The sequence below is a fragment of the Parus major genome, chromosome 3 (genome assembly GCF_001522545.3).
Source record: "Parus major isolate Abel chromosome 3, Parus_major1.1, whole genome shotgun sequence".
NCBI lineage: Eukaryota > Metazoa > Chordata > Aves > Passeriformes > Paridae > Parus > Parus major.
The window spans coordinates 28,092,876-28,111,972 of NC_031770.1; the positions used below are offsets into that span (position 1 = coordinate 28,092,876).

The 19,097-nt window shown below is 40.8% G+C and overlaps 2 protein-coding genes across 3 annotated transcripts in view; one reads left to right on the plus strand and one right to left on the minus strand.

The window, feature by feature from the left end:
• Positions 1–24: 24 nt before the first annotated feature.
• Positions 25–5,926, plus strand: MRPL33 (mitochondrial ribosomal protein L33). Of its 2 annotated transcripts, none has more exons than XM_015620722.2 (4): positions 25–642; positions 811–829; positions 3,391–3,497; positions 5,612–5,926. In XM_015620722.2, coding segments are annotated over exons 1-4 (177 nt in total). In that variant the 5' UTR covers positions 25–641; the 3' UTR covers positions 5,662–5,926. The 2 variants fall into 2 exon arrangements, with proteins under 2 accessions (XP_015476208.1, XP_015476209.1); XM_015620723.3 differs by having other exon boundaries at positions 25–403.
• The window catches only part of RBKS (ribokinase), a 70,586-nt gene continuing 57,341 nt past the window's right edge, over positions 5,853–19,097 (minus strand). The window contains exon 8 of the mRNA XM_015620720.2: positions 5,853–7,071. Coding sequence (XP_015476206.1) covers positions 6,898–7,071 — 174 coding nt within the window. The 3' untranslated portion in view covers positions 5,853–6,897. The remainder of the gene's footprint in view (positions 7,072–19,097) is intronic.

Sequence of the window (19,097 nt, forward strand, 5' to 3'; positions counted from 1 at the left end):
GTCGTCGTCGGTGTCGTCGGTGTCGCCGCCACCGCCACCACCTTCCTGGCCATTTTCCGCCTTCGGCCGCGGGGCCTCCCGGCGTGTCCCGGAGGAAGCGTAGGGTGACCTAAGCAAGACTTACACAGACAAAATATAGATGAAATTGTTTTGTCTTGTTTTGGGGGTTTTTTTTCCATTTTAATGGGGGTTTGAATTTGTGTTCCGGATTTATGATTACTTTAGATTCAGTGAGGTGACAGAAAAAATAATTCAGCCTGTTTCACGTTATGCTGTGGGTTAGATCAGCGAACCCAAAACCAGGCTCATGGGAAGGCCGGGCTCAGCTGAGAAGGGGTCTCTGCTCTGCACCTGTGGCCGTACAAACCCTTGTGTTGGCACCACAGCAGGAACTGAAGCCGGAGTGAGTGGAAACAAGTCTGGGAGACTGGGACTGCAGTTTCCACCACCAGTGTTCCTCACATCTGTCTTAACTTCACATTAACCAGAGAATTCATACTTGGTGCTGAAGCTGAAAACTTATTGAGAACATCTGGAGGATGCAGCAAGTGCAGCGTGTCATGCTGGGCACTGCATTTGCACAGACACTTATAAAGGTGACATGATGGCAGAAATAGCAGGGAACTGACAGCACATGGAAGAGTGAGTGGTGCTTTATCATGACAGTAAATCTCTTTGCACTATCCCTCTGGGGCTTTAGCAAAGTCAGGCCATGGAAAATACTTATTCTTTATATGTTGCATATAAAGGAAACAAGATGGTAACTTTTTCTTCTGTTTTTCTCTTCTTCATGCTGCAAAAAAACAACAGTGGCCAAGAGCAAATCTAAGTAAGTGATGGTTTTCCTCACCAGTTTTTGATTACTGGTATGTTGTATCTTTGCAAAACGTTAAGCTTCTCTAGATTTTTTAATATACCTGAGAGAATTGCAGTCCTTGAGTCTAGCTGCTTCCTCTCAGTCATTCTGTATGTGTGTCTTCTCACAGGTAAGTACAGAATGTTGTGAAACTCTCCCATGGGTTCTAAACTTTCAGCAAAAGCAGGTTTTGTTCTATGGGCTGTCTCATTGAGTTTAGCAGTAATCTCCAATGTGCCCTGTGCAGGGGGAAGCACACCTCTGTGCTCTGTCATTGAAGAGAGGCTGTAAATTACCCAGGTGTTTTTCCTGTTGTTCACCTGTCATACTTTTTTAGCTGAGGAGAGTAAATTAAGGTACAGCGTGGGTCTTTGTTTTCTGTGGTGTGGACATTGGGCAGGTGCCGTGAAGCTTTCCCATAGCCAGAGTGCAGAACACTTCCTAGACTTAGCATATTCCTGAATTTATATGTGAGGAATGGACAAGGTCCAGTCAGTGCTCTGGGCATCTTAGTTTGCTGTGTAATCCAGCTCAGCAGAGATGTTAGTGGGCTCTGGAAGAAAATTAATCACAGTCCTTTGACCTGTAAAGAAAGCTGATAATGTTTTAATGGTTGGAAAGGAAGGAATATGTACTTTGAGCACTCCAGTAATCTTACAATGTGGGCACAAGGAAACAAGATCATGTGGAGAAACTGACTTGGATCCAAAACGCTGTTTGTAAGAAAATTAGCCAGAGAAATCCAAGAGGCTAAACTGGTACATTTATGTGAACACATTCCTGTCTTCCCATTCCCAGAAGTTGCATTCTGTGTAAGTGTATTATACTTGGTACCACACAGGCCTGGGATTTATGGCCTTTGGTACATTTTCTTTATTTTTGTTTTTTTAAGAATCTGCCCCCAGCAGGAGCCAGTACCAACCACTTGCCACATTTGAGAAGATTCTTCTGTTACAGAATTTCTGCACAATTGTCAGGCTTTTAAATTGAGAAACCACTTCCCAAGTATGTGCCTGACAGTTTGACATCTCATTTTTCTACTGTTATCTGTTTATAAAAACAAACATAGCAAACCAAGAGGTTTCTGCAAGATGAAAAAGTAGCTTTAAAATGGTGTTACTAATATTAATGTAGGGATTTCTGTTACACATCCCCTTTTATTTTTTATCCCAATGTTTCTTTCTGTTTTTTTATAGTCCCATATGCACTCCAGGAATATGTTCTTATATTATTTATCATTCTCCACTCCCCTTGGATTTCTTCCTGTGCCCTGACAGCTTTATAGTGTTGTTTTCTGGCTCTGCTCCTTCAGTTACAGTTCTTCACAGGGGACTAATTTTTTGAGCAAATTTGGAACGGGCTTGGCCTCAAATGTGTGGTGCACAAGAATTTCAAGGCCTGGTTACACTGATGACACTGATTCCCCCAGAAAGGGGAAACTGCAGAGAGGCTTTGAGGAAGTGAGATATAGGGAAAGGGGTCTTTGTGGTTACTGAAGTTCCACAGGACACCTGCAGTAGTGTACAGGAGAGGACAACAACCAGGGCTAATCCCAATAATATACTCAGTCAGTTGTCTGTCTTCAGGAATCCAGTGTCTTTCTCTTTATTTTGAATTTAATAGTAAATGAGATTGCAAAGCTGAAAAGGAAGAGCTTAAGGAAGTACACTGGTCAGAGCTGTACAAGTGAGGAAGAACAAGTTAATTTTGACAGACCATTTTGTGTTAGAAACAGGAAAATACAGGAAAATGGAAAGTGAACTGAATGCAGAGATGTATCCATGTCTTCATTGAAATGGAAGAGAAAGATGTAATTTACAGGCTGGTTAAAGGGCTTTTTTTTTCTTTTGATTCTAAAGAAGATGCCCTCTGTGAAGTTGCTTGGATTTTGGCATTTTCCAGACTGGGGGTGTAGAGCAGCTTCCTCCCTGGACATCGCAATTTGCTGCCAACCTGCCCTGCAAACTGAGAGCCCTCCAGTAGGGAAGGGGGTTCTCGTGGCTGGATTAATATCAAGCTCTGTATCTCTAGCAGGGTGGATGCTGCCAAAGGGTTTTGCTTCTCCTTTTGCATGCCTCTTGTGCCAGCCTATCTGTTTAGCTTCCTCTCTGCATGAGGAAGTGATAGTCTGTGATACAGTGTTATCTACAGCCTGAACATCTTTAACGACCATCATCCTTCCTCTCTTGCCCTTAGCTTTTAAGCCATGCTGATTTTCCTAATTTCTTTTTTTCTCTCCTGTTTTATTCCTCCCGCCTCACTGTTTTTTGGAGGAACTACTCGCTAGGCTTGTACCCTGTTGAGGAATTATTTACTTAAACTTAATGCTGAAGCTTATGGTTTGGCATTTGTGTTAAAAGTTAAGCATACGTAGTTTTGATACTCCCATCCCTGACATTGGAATGAAGTGTCTTATGTGATTGTGCCAAACTGAGTGTGCTGAAAGCTTTTCCATTGGCCCATACCCTGGCAGATGTGGTGGGCCATCACTGAGTGCCTGTGCACTGACACAGAGACATCCCTTGTGACTTTAGATACATTCTGGTGAGGATGAAGAGTGCTGCAGAGACAGGCTACTGCTTCAACATCAGGAGACTCCGACTGCAGGAAAAGCTGGTCTTACTGAGATACGATCCCATTGGTAAGAGCTCAGGGAAGAAGTCAGCATGCTTTGTGTGAACTTCTCTGCCTCTGTGGGGGAAAAGATTTGAACGCAACAAGATTTTTACCATCTAAGTAGAATATGTCATAACATTATTCATACTCAAATGACTATACAGTTGCTGTTCTTCATGACATTCCAGTGGGAAGTAAATGTTACCCTCATTTTACAGATTGTGGCAGTGAAACAAAGTAATGACTTGCCTGACACATCAGAGACTTTGATGACAGCCATGCCACATGTCACTGGCGAAGTCAAGTGACACAGGAGTTCTTTCATTCTGTTTCTTTGTGTGGTTTGCCAGACTGTGCTACCTCCAACAGGCAGGCACAAAATAAGTGTTCTGTTAAGCTGCCATGGGAGCTCTAGACCAGAAATTTTAACCACCTCTTACAAAATGGACTTTTTCTTCTAAAGAAATAGGCACAAATTCTTCCTATTCCACAAATGATATCACTCTCCAGATGGCAATTAGTGGATTCTTTTCTTTTCCCCTGGTCCTTGCAGATTTGCTCAGTTTAAGAATCTGATTTGTTGGACAGGTTATAGCATCTGCCAAACTGCCTTTTGCTCACCAAGCTTTTTGAAAGGTGATTAAAGGTTCAACTTTCTCTAAGCATTAAAAAGCTGAATTTAATGTTAAAAAGTTTAATCTGGGTAAACTTGGAATTTAAGCCAAACCATATTAGAAATAACACGGTGTAGCTAATGCAAAAAAGGCTTATTTAAATTTATAAAATACAAGAAATTTATAAAGCAGCTCTAAGTAGGTAATGCATGGTCAGTAGTTACATGATTTAAGCTTAATTTTTCTTAAAATATTATGTTCTTTTTAGAGGACTACCTTTTCATTCTCAGAGCTAACAGTACAGGAGCTTTGATAGGTGAGAGAAACCACCAGAGAAGCAATATGCTATTATCAAAGGTGACAGAGGTTGTGGCTTTTCTTTAGAATTCCACACAGAAGGGGAATCGTAGATCTCTGGGATTATATTCTTGAATAAGAAAAATAAATTATTGCATTGAAACATTGTGCAGAGTGATCCTCCAGAAGCTTTGCAACTTTTAGGGGAAGTGAAGAAAGAGAACTCAGATAGAACATGTAGTAGGTTGCTGAAGAAAGCTTTGATCTTTGTAGCCTGTAGTAGAACACAAGTGAGAAATTGATGTGAGAAAGTGTTGCATGTGTGAAGGGAAGTAAATATGAGTCTAGATAAATCACATCAGGAATATGTTAGGAAGCATTTTCACTTGGCATGTGTTTTCACCTTGTTTTGTACTTCTCAGAAAGCTAGGATGTCCACAGAATGAAGCTTTTTAATGAAGTAGTGGCAGGATTGCCCAAGTTTCACTACCTCCCAGCTGCAGCAACAGAATCTGTACTATCTGAAGTATTTTTTAAAACAAAACTTTTTTGTGGAGGAAGAGATTTTGTTGTGTGGATTGCTCTTGCCTAGCTTTCAAAGGAATTCATATAATGAGACTAACCAAACAGTGTTGATTTTCAGATGACATTGTAAAGCTTTGCTTAGATTTATTTTGTAATTTCTTGTTTTTATTAATGTATTGACTATGCTTAACCTGCCCCTGCAGGGTTTTTTTTGGAACCACCTGCATCAGGCATTGTGGTCACTACCAGTTTGTGCCTCATTGAGAGTTCCACAGGACAACTGGTTAACTTCTCAGTCAGTGTGTGAGGCCAACTGGATCCAATGCATCATCCATAGTTGCTTGGGCTCTGGAGTTGAAGAGTAGCAGAAAGCTGAAAGAACCTATTTTTGTCCCTACATTGAACAGCTGTGACTCAGAAAAGTCACACAGAGCAGCTGTTAAGTGTTTTCAGTCACTTGCATCCTGATACTTATTCTCACAGAGGTAAAGTGGACATCTTAGGAACTAAAAATTACATGTGGTAAAGTGAAAGCACCACTCCTTCAAGAGTTGGTTAACAACAGTGCTCTGCCACTCAGTTGCTCCACACTCATTTAAGCAGTGAAGGCAGCCGGGAGAAAAGGAACGTGGGCTGGTTGAATTGAATTTTAACACTTCAGTCTTCTTAACGGATTCTTTTTTCTCTTTCTTTTTCCCTGTAGCAAAACAGCGTGTCCTCTTCACAGAGAAGAGAAAAATCCGTTCTGTGTGAACAATGTCTGGACTTGATTTATACATGAGAAGAGGATGGTCTGGGGGGATGATGGGGTGAACACTGATTCAGAAATCCAGAACACAGGCTGAAAAGAGAGGAAATGAACTGGGATCACCGTCTCCTGTGATTTGAAGGCCATTGTGAATAAAACAATGTAGAGAGAAAAAATTCTTAATGTCTGGACATAGATCATCACAGTAACATTTATTTATCTTTTGAGTTATTTTTACAGTGCTCAATTAAAAAAAAATTAAATAGCAAATCCCATTGTCTGTGTTTTCTATTGTGAAAGAGGCTGTAATCTTCAAAGGAACTATTGTTTTATAAAGCAATAAAAATTAACATTTTCCACAGCAGGAATTCAATGGCAGGATTGCAAGTTTTTCTAACCTACCAGCCACAGATGCGACAGTAGTGACCACCAGTTGGTGTCATTACTTGGGGGGGGTAATGTTGCACCAGCTGAGGAAAGAAGGAATGGGGAACCTAGATGAGTTTTTGGATAAGCTATTAGTATGGTTAAAGGCCTGTATTATTTTCAGCCAGGTTAGTAGGATGGTTTTTTCATTCCTGGGTTTTTGTCAAACATGAAAAGAGACAAGGTAGTTCTCTCATGTTCTTGTAAGATTTTTTTCCCTTAATTAGCCTGCCTGTGTTTATAGCAATGTGGCTAGAAGCATTTTTTCAAAGTCTACCTCAGTAGCAGTCCTGTCCTATTTGGAGTTGGAGGGACCTTCCTGAGTGTAGGGAAGCACTAAGTGCAGAGCACACCTGTGGCACATGGGCACAGGCAGGCCCAGGCTCAATACAGGGGACTTTGTTGTGAGCCAAACACTAGCCCTGGTGTTTGAGCACTGAAGTTGCAGTCTCAAAGCTAATGCTGTGCTTCATGTGCTGCCACTTCACATCAGAAGTTCTGATAATACCAAGTAAAAATACTGTCTGGAGCCCAATACCCTCCAGGTGTTTTGCTGTAAACTTAATGTAATTCAGTAGAGCACACTGTGGGACAGGCACAGGATTGTGTGGGGCCAGAGAGACCTGCTGTGCTGTGTTTGAAAGACCCACCACCTCCATCCCATCTGCTGTAGAACAGGAACACGCAGGATTCCTGAAATAAGAAGCAAAGAGACTCCTGGCCTTTCTAGTCAACAGAGGAGAACCTCAGTGGCAGTCAGGAGAATAATACTGTCTCATATGAGATAAAATCAGTACAGCAAGCTAGATAATCAATTAGAAAAGGTCCTGAGGCAAGTCCTTCCTGTAAGGATATGAAGATTGTGTCCCCAGTGCCTGGATGCTCACTGATGCAACACAGTTAGACTTCCTGATCATTTCCTCCATGGATAACTTGGGATAGCAGGCCAGGTAGAAGGCCAGTGCTCCAACAAAACTGTCTCCAGCGCCCTGGAATAAAATAACAAACAAGCTTAAGTGTATTTGCATGGGGAAACCATTCAGATGCCTTTACCAGAATGACACAAGTTGTAGCACTAATTGCAGTGGTCAGGAAATCGTTCAGGGTTGAGTTCAATACACTTTTCTATGCCTAGGAAATTTTTTGTGTCCAGCTGCTGAGTCAAGGTGCACACTATAATATGGCTTAAAGAAAAAGCAAAGCAAGCATGCCACAGTTCAGCAAGATGCTGTTACAAACAGTGCTTTTGAAACTTCCTGTTGTTGGAGTGCCTGATTTTGATTTCTCAACCTGGATGTTTCATTAAAGCTATTTTTCTCTTATTTAACTTCTGTTTTTTATAAAGGTCACTGGTAGAAGGAGCAGATAAAAGGGGAAAAAATAAGCCATGTGGCTTGTGGTGTCTGTAAATTCCTAGTTGCAGAGGGATATGTTTTGACACTTCCAGAACTTAGCTGTAGTTTATTAAAAAGGTCCAATTGTCATTAAAACCTATCATGGCTACACATAAATCACTCTTATTCCTGGGGCAAGCTTTGCCACCTGTGCTAAGTTTGACCATGGAGGATGAGGACAGTGACATTGCTCCCAAGCCATACCCTACCTGCCCTATGGGAGGCATGGATACATCTGTCCCACAGGGGCATCAGCAATAACCCAGCTTGCTCTGACCCCTTTGCCCAGATACTGCTGGTTGTGCTCTGGTCAGCAGGGAGTAACAGCTGTTTGCCTCCCAGGTGCTTTTTAACAATAACTGGTGTTTAGCAATGTTCAATGTATGAAGTATCGCCAGCAACTGGCAAAATTTAACTTGATTGATGGTTGTGTTTAACTTGATTTGTTTGTTTCAGTCCATGATGTTCTTTCCCCCTCCTCCCCTAAAAGTGGCTTGATTTCTAAGGCCAGACTGATACCAGTTCTTGTTGGTACCATAAAACTGGTCCTAAGGTCCCTTTTTTAATCATAATTTATACCAGTGAAGGCATTAAACTAGACACACTCATATATTTTCTTATTTGATTCCAGACCCGGCATATGGACTATCTCCCCTGAGGGATTTTGCCTCTGTTGTTGTAATGAATTGGCCCCGAGAGTTATGTGACAAGAGCAAAGGGCCTGGAAAAACTTTGTCAAAACAGCTCAGCAAAATTTCTAACGGAAGTTAAGACTAGGAAGTAATATTCCAATTTTGAATACTAGTGTTTCTCAGTCTTAAACTCTTACTTGCCCTGAAATCAGCTGCATGTAATATCATTCTGGCAAAACAATGCCACTTCCACAGAAATTTGTTTCTAATGTTGAAAGCAGCTGAGAAGGAAGAGCAGCATGGGCACTGCAAGGGACAGTAACAGGGGTGAGTACAGGATAAGGGTCGTACCCCAGGCCTGGCCTCTCCTTGCCCAGCCCTGCCACAGTGGCTGTTTGTATTGGTGTTTCCAGTCAGAAAACTCCCTGCTTAACTCTTGTTTGGCCTGGAGTTTGAATGCTGTCTTCCATCAGGATACAATGGAGAGCATGGCCTGGCAAATGACAAGTTAATAAGCAAAGTGTTATGTCGGCATGCAGCTGTAGCAGAACCTGTTTCAACACTTCTGTATTCCTGAACATACCAGGGGCAGGTGAAGGTTTTTATCAATTTCTGTTGTGCCTTTGTCTCCCTTCTGGTTTCCAGAGTGCTCCCACAATGGCAGGAGAAGCAGGAGCAGGTGACTGCTAGTTAAGCATTGCCAGTGTCTTTTGTCTGATGCCAAAGTCTCCATCCCATCTCAGAGTTTGTAATCTAATCACTGTATGATTATTAAAGCTATTTTGGTGCTGTTGTTACAGACAGGAGTAGGATTTCAGCATGCAGATCTGTTCTGCTGTAGCTTTAGCAGGAAGAACATCTTTTACAGTGATAACTGGGAAATGGAAGTAGCCAAATATTTTAATGAGTAGTACTCATAATATCTGGTGTAAAATGACATAAACTGTTACCTGGCAGCAGCATGGAGCAGTATACTGTCTTTCTGTTTTTCTATTTGATAATTGCTGCTCTGTTGGTTATAGGAAAAAAAAAAAGACTAACCACCTGTCACCCAGGTCTTAGTCTGTGTGCCAGTGAGATGGAGTCTAAGTTCTCCCTGCAATGTTATTGTGGCTCTCTGCTCATGGATGATGCTCTGAGGTTGTGAGATGGCTGGGGATCTCCCTTTTAGCATGGCTGAACAATGACAAATGGCTGTGAAAGCAGAAAAGGGAGAGAACAGCAGACTCCCATCCAGAATGGAAAAGGCCACCTAGCATTTTTTTGCAAGAGAAAAGATTACAGGGTGATTGGAGAATATACAGAAGGATTTGATGACAGTCAACTTTTGCTGAAATCCTCACTTCCCATGCATAGACCGAAGCAGTTAGTATCTGCAAAGCCCAGCTATTACAGACCCAAAGGGTATCATAAATTCAGTTGTTGGTAAGTGAATGTTTAGTGAGGGGGATGTTTTCAACAGAGGAGCTCCTACATTGAGAACAGCGTCATGCATCACTGATTATGCAGATACCCTGCTCTTACTTGCAGGAGTAAGCCTTACTTCTTGTCTTGTGCAGACATGACTGGTCAAATGTGACTAAAAGAGCAATAGTAGAACTGGTTCATCTGCAAGGTTAACTGCAGTAAGAACTATTTTTGGCTTACAGAAACAGACCTTCCTTCTTCGGTATTGTGGATTAAACTACATTGGATTTGGTACATTCAGAAAAGGTTGGCACAGAACACTAGAAAGAACAGGCTCAGAGTAAAATCAAGATTACACAAACACTGGAATAGCAAATAGTAGATTTACATTTAGCTGCTTCAAAACCTGCTCTAAGAAAAATAATTCTAATCTACTTCACAAAAGAAATTAATTTGAAAATGACCGGTAAGTTGCATTGAGACTGTCTGCTGACGAAATATGAATGACAGAGTATGTAATATTTTTCTTTCCTCAACATTTGTTTTCTGGGAATTCTAATACACTGCAGACTTTGAGATAATCCTCATATCCTTGAGTGCCTGGAGACAATTCATTCCATAATTATGAAAGTATAACATATTTAACCTTTCTGTAAAGCAGGAGATGCTAGTTTGTTTGAAATAAAATAAAGAATTTGGTTTAAAAATTGTCTGATATGGTGTGGCTCATTCTTAAATACAAATGTCATGGTTTTGACTAACTTTTATGGTTTTGAAGACCTATTTATATTCTGTGCCACTAGTCTATAAGGTCCTTGTTTTCCTGTGTGTCTGGAAAAGGGCAATTTTGTTTCTTACAATCCAGCACTGATTGAGATTCTGTGCCCTAGAGAAGAGAAAACCCATGAAAACACTTCTATTTATACCTTAGTTTTTGTTAGTCCTGATTTGTCAGAAGCTGGTTCACAACTTTAGTATAACTATTTTTATATGATGCTGCCCTGAGAAGCTTTTTAAGGAAAGTGCTTTGTAAGTGGAAACGATATTGTTCAACAGCCTTTCCAGCATGTAAAGCCTTTTTCAATCCATCATGCACAGACTATTAGGATATTTCATTTATACAATAAGATAATTTGCTCACCAAAACAATTTGGAGGCCAAGAGGCCAAAAGCTACAGTTCACAAAGTGGCAGCAGTTGCACCGCCTTGTTACCGGGCAATCTTCTGCTCAGCCTTTTCCCTCCTAGACTGTCCTCCCAAGCAAGAGCAACAGCAACCATAGAAGAACATGAGATGGCTCTGGCTCCTGAAACCTGACGTTCTCAGTGAACCTCAGAAAACTTTTCTCAGTGATTTTTAAGAAGTTACAGTCCTTGTGCAGTCTGGGTATTAACATGGATTTATTGAAGGGCTCAGCCTTGGCCAGTGGTGGGACCCTCTTGAAGCATGGCTCTATTGGACATGGGGAAAACTTCCAGCAGCTTTTCAGAGAAGCCATTCTTGTAGTACCCCACTACAAAAACCTTGCCATGAAAAACCCATTCACAGTGGCAGCTTTTGATTTTTTATGATTTTCTTCTTCCTAAAAGAACCCATGTTTATCCTCTATGTGATGGAAAATGATTTATTTCTGGAAATGTTCCTGGCTGTTTGGTCTTTTTTGTTTTGTTTTGTTGTTTTTTTTTTTTTCTTCTGCATTTATTTGTCTGTGGAACACTTTAAAAAATTATTTTCTGGGATGTTAATATTTTGCTCCCCACATATTTCCTCATGTTTCACTGGAAAGATATTTTGGTGGTTTAAATCAAGACAATCTTTACATTAAACTAATTCCACTGTCTTGAAACTCTCCTGAAATTAAACTAATTTGACTATCTTCAAACTGTTTCCTAAAATCAAGGCTTAACAAGGGTGATTACTCCCACAGTGTCTGGGGTTGCTAATCCTGTGTGGAAGCGTTGCTGTCCTTGTAGGACATCCTGAAGATACTGGTGTGGCTCTGCACAGCTATGCTTATAAGAGGAGACCTATTATTATCAACCCTTAAAACATTTAATATTTGAAAATTCAAAAGAGATTTCCCACTAACACAGTTATTCCTGTATCTTTGCATGAAAATTTGAGCCACAACACAGTGGTAGGAAGTCCTTTACTGGAAACTACCAAATTTAGCAATAAAAAACAAATTAACTTGAATAGCAGGGCTTGCATTGCTGGGTCTGTTAGGCTTTTGGTACTAGCAAGATAGCACTGCAAAGCTACTTAGGTTGAAAATAAACAAGAACTAGGAAAAGCACACTGTACCCCAGAGCTTTAGGGTCTGGATCCCCCAACTCTATTACGGTACTTAATCTGTCCTCTGGTAACTGTGTGTTTCTGCAGTCTTGTCACAAAGAAAGAGTAGATGTTACCTTAAGCCAAAGGAAAATATATAGAGAGAATCATGGTCGTGGTGCTTGTCTCTTCCTCTCTTCTTCCCCTCTGCCTTCCCCACAACCTCCCCCTCCTCCCGCCCCCCCAGTGCTGTCTGATGTGGTTTGCACATACCAGGCAAAATCATGGGGAACTTAAGATGCTGCCCCACTGTAGCACCTTCCTCCCAGCCATGTGCAGAATGGCTGAGCTCAGCCAGTGTTTAACAACGGCAGGAGGTGTAAGCTAACACATTTTAATTTGCATTGCCTGTAGGTTGACAGTGCACTCTTAATTCCAGTGATTCAGACTGCAGTTTCATAATAGGCTTAAGCCAATCCTTGGTTATGCTACTGCTGAAAGGCTCAGTCCCCACTCATGTTTTTTATCCTTGTCTCATGTTCCCACACCCTCCCCTACATGAGATTTAGCACTTTCATGGCCAAGCAGTGAGGCAGATCAGTAATCTGATCCTTCTGATGTCTGGGCCAGCCAACACTGAGCAAGAAACAATAGTTTCTGCCCAGATCAGCAAGTTGCTATATTACCACATGATAGCTAGTCCACAGGACTAGGAGAAAGAGGAGAAACACTCCTTTCAGCATGATCCTGGGTCAGCTTGAGCCAACTGTGAAACCTCACCCTCAGTCAACACCAGGCAATTCATTAACTCAGTTGTGTATCCAAGTCTTAATACTCTGGCTCCTTGTTCACACAGGGAAAACTGCCTGTTCCACTCTTCCCCCCATACCTGTGGGCTTGGACTGGAGGAATGAGGGAATGGTCATGCTTCCTTTCTGTATCTTTACCAAACTCTGTTCTGGGAAGCTGTGGGAAGGAGCAATCCCTGACTTATGTTGCGATATACTTGCACAGCCATGAACGGGGAGTTTCTTGCTCACAGTCAAGTTGAACAAGGCCATTATATCATCTGATCTTTCACATGTCCTGAGAACTTAAAAGGTAACTAAGCTACACCCAGTGCAGACTATCAGTTGGGAAAACAAAACCAAAGCATACCACACAATGCTTCACATCAGCCATCAGGAATTTTTACCCACTTCCTGACAGATTTCCTGATGGGTCATTAGCAGTGATTAATCAGCCTGACCGTTAACCCCCTGCATTCCTGAGAGATTAATCTCAATACAAGGCCTCCTGCAAGCAATTTCTTTCCTTTCTGAAACATTCTACTACGTTAAGATGTGCACTGTTTCTAAAAAGATCAGTGACAAGCATTACAGATGCATGAATTCCCCTGAAATGTTTGGTTTGTGGTGAATGTTGGAAATAAAACAAAACATTCACAATTCTGCAATTTTGAATTTGTGTGTCATCTGAAAGGCACAGATGAAAGTATCAGCTTTACATTTCAATATAGCATCTACTTTAAAGGCAGGTAATAGTGCTCTCATTTCACATGATGTGAAATTAACCCAACTTAAGATCAAGGATGTTAAGAACACCCACTTTAAGACATCTGTGGGCTGAATCCAAAGCTCCAGATCTTTCATGGGCTAACAGGAGTCACATGAATTACCCATTCTTTCTCAAGAATTCATCTCTTTCAAAATGAGGCACAGTTTGGGAACCCTAAAACTGAGATATGCAAAATAATAAAGCGGGCTGCCACAGCTCTGCTCGACTCTCAATCAGGATCAGAACAGAGGATCTCCCACCTCACTGTTTACAAGAAAAATACTGCATGGTGTCAGTGAGGTGATGGCTTTCTCTTAGTGCACACTGAAGTCTGGGAAAGATCACAGAAGAGCTACATTCTCCTGGATAATAATATTCCAGTATGCTGCTCGGCACTGGGGAACAAAGTTATTCTGTGTGGTAGACTATTAGTCTAACCCCAGAAAGCAAACAAAGTATTCACCCACAGGGAGCACTCCATTTTCTGAATCATTGAAACAATTCAATGTGATGATGCTCATATAAACTCCTTTCAATTCCAGATAGCATTAATGAGAAGTAACAAATTTATTTCTTTCTTACACAATGGAGTACGAGTACTGAACTAGGAGCTCCATATACCATTATGAAAATAATGGATCCATGTTGCTGAACCTGTGAGAATCCTGTCAACCAAACAATGCACCACTACTCTGACTCCTATGCTACCAGAGCAATAGATATTTTGGCATGGCAAATTTTTCAATTTGGGATATACTTCTGTGTAAATTTTCTCGATAAGACTGAGTTCACTTTTGCCTTCATTGCCTGCTTCTTCCCTGGTTCCACACTTGAGCTTAGATCTGTGACCTCCTTTCATTTGATCTGGAAGTTCATACCTCACATAGAAACTCAGAAACAGCAGAAGAAACCCTCCACACATTTTTTTTTTCCTCTGCAGTGCACATAAAAAACGTATGATATACAAAATGCAGTACTGGAAAATTCTCATTACACTTCATCTGAACACAAAACTCTTCAGTGGCACTCTTGCAAAGTTACAAACCACAATGTATCAATAACAGGGAAGCACGCAGATGTCACCATTAATACACAGAAGATGGACTTTCAGTTGAATGTGCTGTATCCTCCTTTCAGTTGAAAGCACTGTACCCTCCTTCCCCAAAATTTGAACTTGCACAGAATCAAGAGCTGTAGTGGAAGCCTACTGCTAAATATAGAAGCTCCTCAGAAGGCTGATTTGAACTTCTCAAACAGGTTTTTCAAGCCTCAACAACATGCAGCTACTCTCCTACTCTAATCAAAACCTTCACTTATCTAATTTCCTTGAGCAGTACTTCACTCCTTTCACTATTCATGTCACGTCCCAACAAAGCTCATGCTTATGTGTTAATTCACAAATATAATTTAACAATAAAATGAAACTATAGCCAAAGCTCTGCCCAAAATACATCATGGTATTTTAATAGCACACTGGAAATTCTGGCAGTGGGTTTCCCTTCCAGCTGGGAGACAACTGGCCGAATTGTCACTAACTGTGTCACCCAGTATCACATATGAGGCTGACAAGGCTTCAGGACCCCATAATCTAACAGTTAAGTAAGAAGAAGGGAATATCTGTACTGGACAATTTTACTAGCCACATGTGTTTTTTTTCTCTCAGACTGAAAATGCCAGAGCACTCTTACTGATCCCATCTAATCTGATGAGAAGCACTTGGAATGACACAACTGCCATCTCGCCTGGAATTGATCAAAAAACCATTTTTTTTTGCACGAAAGCTCCATATGCTCGAGTGCCTCTTTCAAAACCACAGCATCCAGCCTTTGTTGGCTGGCCACTGCTTCTGCCTACCTCTGAGCTACACATCCTGGAAGGGAAAAAAAACCATAAAACTTCAGGAGTTTTTTTTTGTCTGAGCTCTCCCCAGCTTTGTCCCCTTGCCAGCTCCCTGCATTCTTTTTCCAACTGAGTTTGTGTAATCGTTTTGATGACTACTCAAGCTGTATCTCCTCTCTTGAATTTCAGTTAGATGTGACTTACAAGCCAGAACTGCGGTTGTGCTTAACAGTATTGTTCTCTGCTACCCACTCATTCTCTACTCCTTAACCTGTGGGGGAGGAATGCAGAAAACAGGGTTCCCACACCTCACTCATGGTCTTCAGCAATAGGTGACCACCAAGGCACTGTTTCTGACAGAAAGGCATTCTCTGTGAGATTCCCTGTAAAATACATCTTTCCAAGCAACACACTGCCTGCTTAATGATTTCAGTAACAAAATCACAGACACCAACAATAAGGTCCAAGCTTCTAGAGAATTTCCTCACCTTTTCCCTGTATTTCTGTATGTCTTTGTGCTTTGAAACGAATAAAACAAATACTCCTTATAGACAGGAGACAGACTCCTCTGGGCAGCTGACAAACACTGTGACCAGAATGTGGGAATCTGCTTTTCTACAGTTGACTTTCTCTACAATTGCTGGGTTTATGTCTGTACGTCTACCTTTAAACACACAGACACAAAAGAAAACCCTGAGAGAACTGGCAAAATCAGTGCACTTAAATGTAAACTTGCTATTAAAGACATTCCTATAGGTTCGCTATAAATCACCAAAACTTACAGTTTTAGTTTCCTTCCATTTCCCTAATGAAAGTTGTAAAATATTTTCTTTCTGTGGGACAGGCTACTAAAGATTAACTCCTTTATTCTTGATAAGAAATACAACTTTTGGCATTTTCTGTGGTTATAATTTGCAAAAGCAAGAAGCCTGATTTCCCCATTATTCTCATTTCTCAGTTCTTGTTCTTTTGAAAAGCTAATTATGCAGTATCACCAGTCCAACCCAAACCTTTCTGGGTTCTGTAGTGACCAAAATTACTTGGCATTGAAAACTCTGTTGGGGGAAATAATGAAATATGATATTGTTCAATATTATCATTACTGCAATTGACATTTCTGGGCAACTAGGCAGGCAAGGGGCTCCAGAGCCAGGTCTACCTTCCCTCCCACCACAGCCAGAACTGATGCGAAGAAACTGAGAAGAGTAAGTTATATTCCACAACAGCCAGGATGATACTTGGTTCTGCAGAGAATAGTTTTAAAGGAGAAAGGGAGGCATATAACATTTGTTAGCTAACCATGAAGAGGAAAAAAATGATGTGGAATTTGGCCAAGAATATGCTGCACTATTACACAGCAGATTGCATTTGCAACTTCCTACAGCTCAGGACAGAAAAAGATACTTAGGAAGGTGATGCTCTGTATGTGCCAGAAGTGCCAGCTTCCACTAGCTATTTTTAACTACAGGAATTTTATTAGAAAGGATGGCTGCACACAGTTGGTCTTCCTTCCTCTTCATCCTTTCTGCAACTCAGATATCCCAGATGCTCTCTACCATTACAACTGGCATTCCTCATGTGCATGCACTAACAGCCCAGAATTTGCTCCAATGCAGGGTGAGCTACATACCAGGACTGAGCATCCTCTTGGAGAAGACCCTGATCTGGACTCATCATAAAGTCAATAGGAGAGCAAATCAGAAAAGGGATGCAGCATGTTTTGATGTAATGATTCTGACTTGTGTTGCATTCCATGGTTAGCCCAAGAGAAGCAATAAAAGTAATTTCCTGCTCTGCTCTCAACCTGCATAAATCATACCATTGTTTCATTTACTATAGCATCCCAGAAGTGGGATGGCACAAAGATATTTCTGAACTCAGCCTCTCTAGACCTCATGAGAATGTATTCTCAGGTGCAGATGTTAGATGTGGTATCATTCCCGTGTTCTGGCTCACAGACAAAACACTCAAATTGATACACATATACTGCTAGCATCCCTACTTTTCTATGTCCAGAATAACAATCAACTTAGTTAATTTCCAAACTGTAATATCTCTCAGTATGCCAGTAGTGGAGCCAAAGTACTTATTCTCATAGCATATTTCCATAAACTCCATACAGCTTCTTCAAGGAGCATCTAATGCAAAGCAGCTCTGTATTGCTATGTACTTTCTCCTTTATGTGGATATTTACAATGATGTCCAGTTCTAAAAATGAGACAGCTGATATCCTGACGAAAATTTTCCTCAAGTCCTATTTTTTTTTTAAGGTAAGCATAGAGAACAAGTAATGGTTAACCAAAGGAAACAGGTTCACTTGCCACTGACAAGCCAGTGTCTGCATGTTTTGTTCCCTATCTACAAAACAGTAGTCTGAATAGTGCTTTCCCCATGCTGTAAATAATGTAAGGTGCTTAGCAACTTTTTGTATATGTATACATGTATATGGAATAAAGCTGTAGGACACAATGGGACACAATGCCATGACTTGTTACTGATCGTGTGTAGCAAAACCAAACAACTCTTGGTATCACTAAAGTAGTTTTTATGTAGTAGTTTTGCTATGAGTTTTTTGCTGCCTGGCACACTACAATCTTAGAAGGGGCCTAAAAACTAAATATTTGCTTTAATCTTCTTTTCATAATATGTCTTCATTAAGTACCCCTTGTAATTTAATGCAATTTGTGGCAAATGCTAATACTGCTTTGGGCCCACTTTTCCCTGTCAGCTGTATCTCTGTTAAATTATGCATTTCCATCTGGAAAGAAACTGTAGAAGACTGTAGGCTCTCTTTCACTTAGAGTCTGGAATGGAAAGGGATTTAATTAGATGCTCTGTGGTTGAGAAAAGGACTAGAGCAAAGCCTGGGTGGTCCATGGAATCTTCCACTGGAAAAAAAATGCAAATTGTTCTGTACAAGCCTGCTTCTGTTTGCTCATTTTGTTTACATTGTTTGTTCTTACAGATTAAAATAGACAGTCACTAAGCAGATAAACAGTGTTTCCTTCCATGACAATGTTGTCTAGAAGTTAAGAAGCAGCATGGGACAATATGTGCCGGTGCTTCATTTTTGACTGCATCACTCTGACTTCCTATACAACTTGGAGCAAACATTTTTAGCCTGTGCTTCAGTGCACCCAGTTGCTAACATTTTGGTTCCATTTTTCCAGTTTGTACAAGGGAGATAATACAGCTTTCTGCTTTCCAAAGGGAAAGAGGAAAGAGGGTGCATCCAGCTTGCTCCACATTTTCTCAGTTGACTGCCAATGCAGAGGGATGCCACTCTTGCAGTCCCTCTTGTCACTGGATACCTGTATAGCCTTAGGTCACTGACCAAGCCTCAACAAACTGAAGTGTCTTTAGAAGGCAGAATCAGAAGCAGAAACTCATGAGGAACTAAGCAAGTCCCATCTAGACTTAATTGTGAGTCAACTCACATGCAGTGATTTCAGTCATGTGCCCTTTCACAGTTCAGCTGAACTTCAGAACATAATAGATGAAGCTTTATTTAGACTTACAGTGCTGATCACTGATTGGAGTGCCTGGGAGATTAACTTATTCCTCATGGTTTTTCTGTTCCAAAATTCAATGGATTCCGTATTTGTAAAAGAGGGAATGGAGAAGGCTAAGTCAGAAAATGGGCTATGGAACTGAACTTATTTATTAACTATTTGGGTTGCATGTTAAAGAAAGGAAGCTATTACGCTGTAATTTTGTGGGATGTTAATGGGAGCTCTGGGCATAATTACTCTGTGTTGGTGTGTCTGAATAAACTCCACTGATAAATAAGATATTTGCCCAGTAGTAACTTCTCTTTGCTTTAAAATGAAAGGGAAGATGAGGGAAAAACAAAAGAACTGAAAAAGAAAAAAAAAAAGAAAAAAGAGAAAAAAGAGAATAGAAAAAAAGAAG

Excerpts from the sequence above, each read along its gene's own strand:
- MRPL33 (XM_015620722.2), top strand. Across the intron at positions 3,498-5,611 it reads ACTGAGATACGATCCCATTG|CAAAACAGCGTGTCCTCTTC; the intron begins GTAAGAGCTCAG and ends TTTTCCCTGTAG.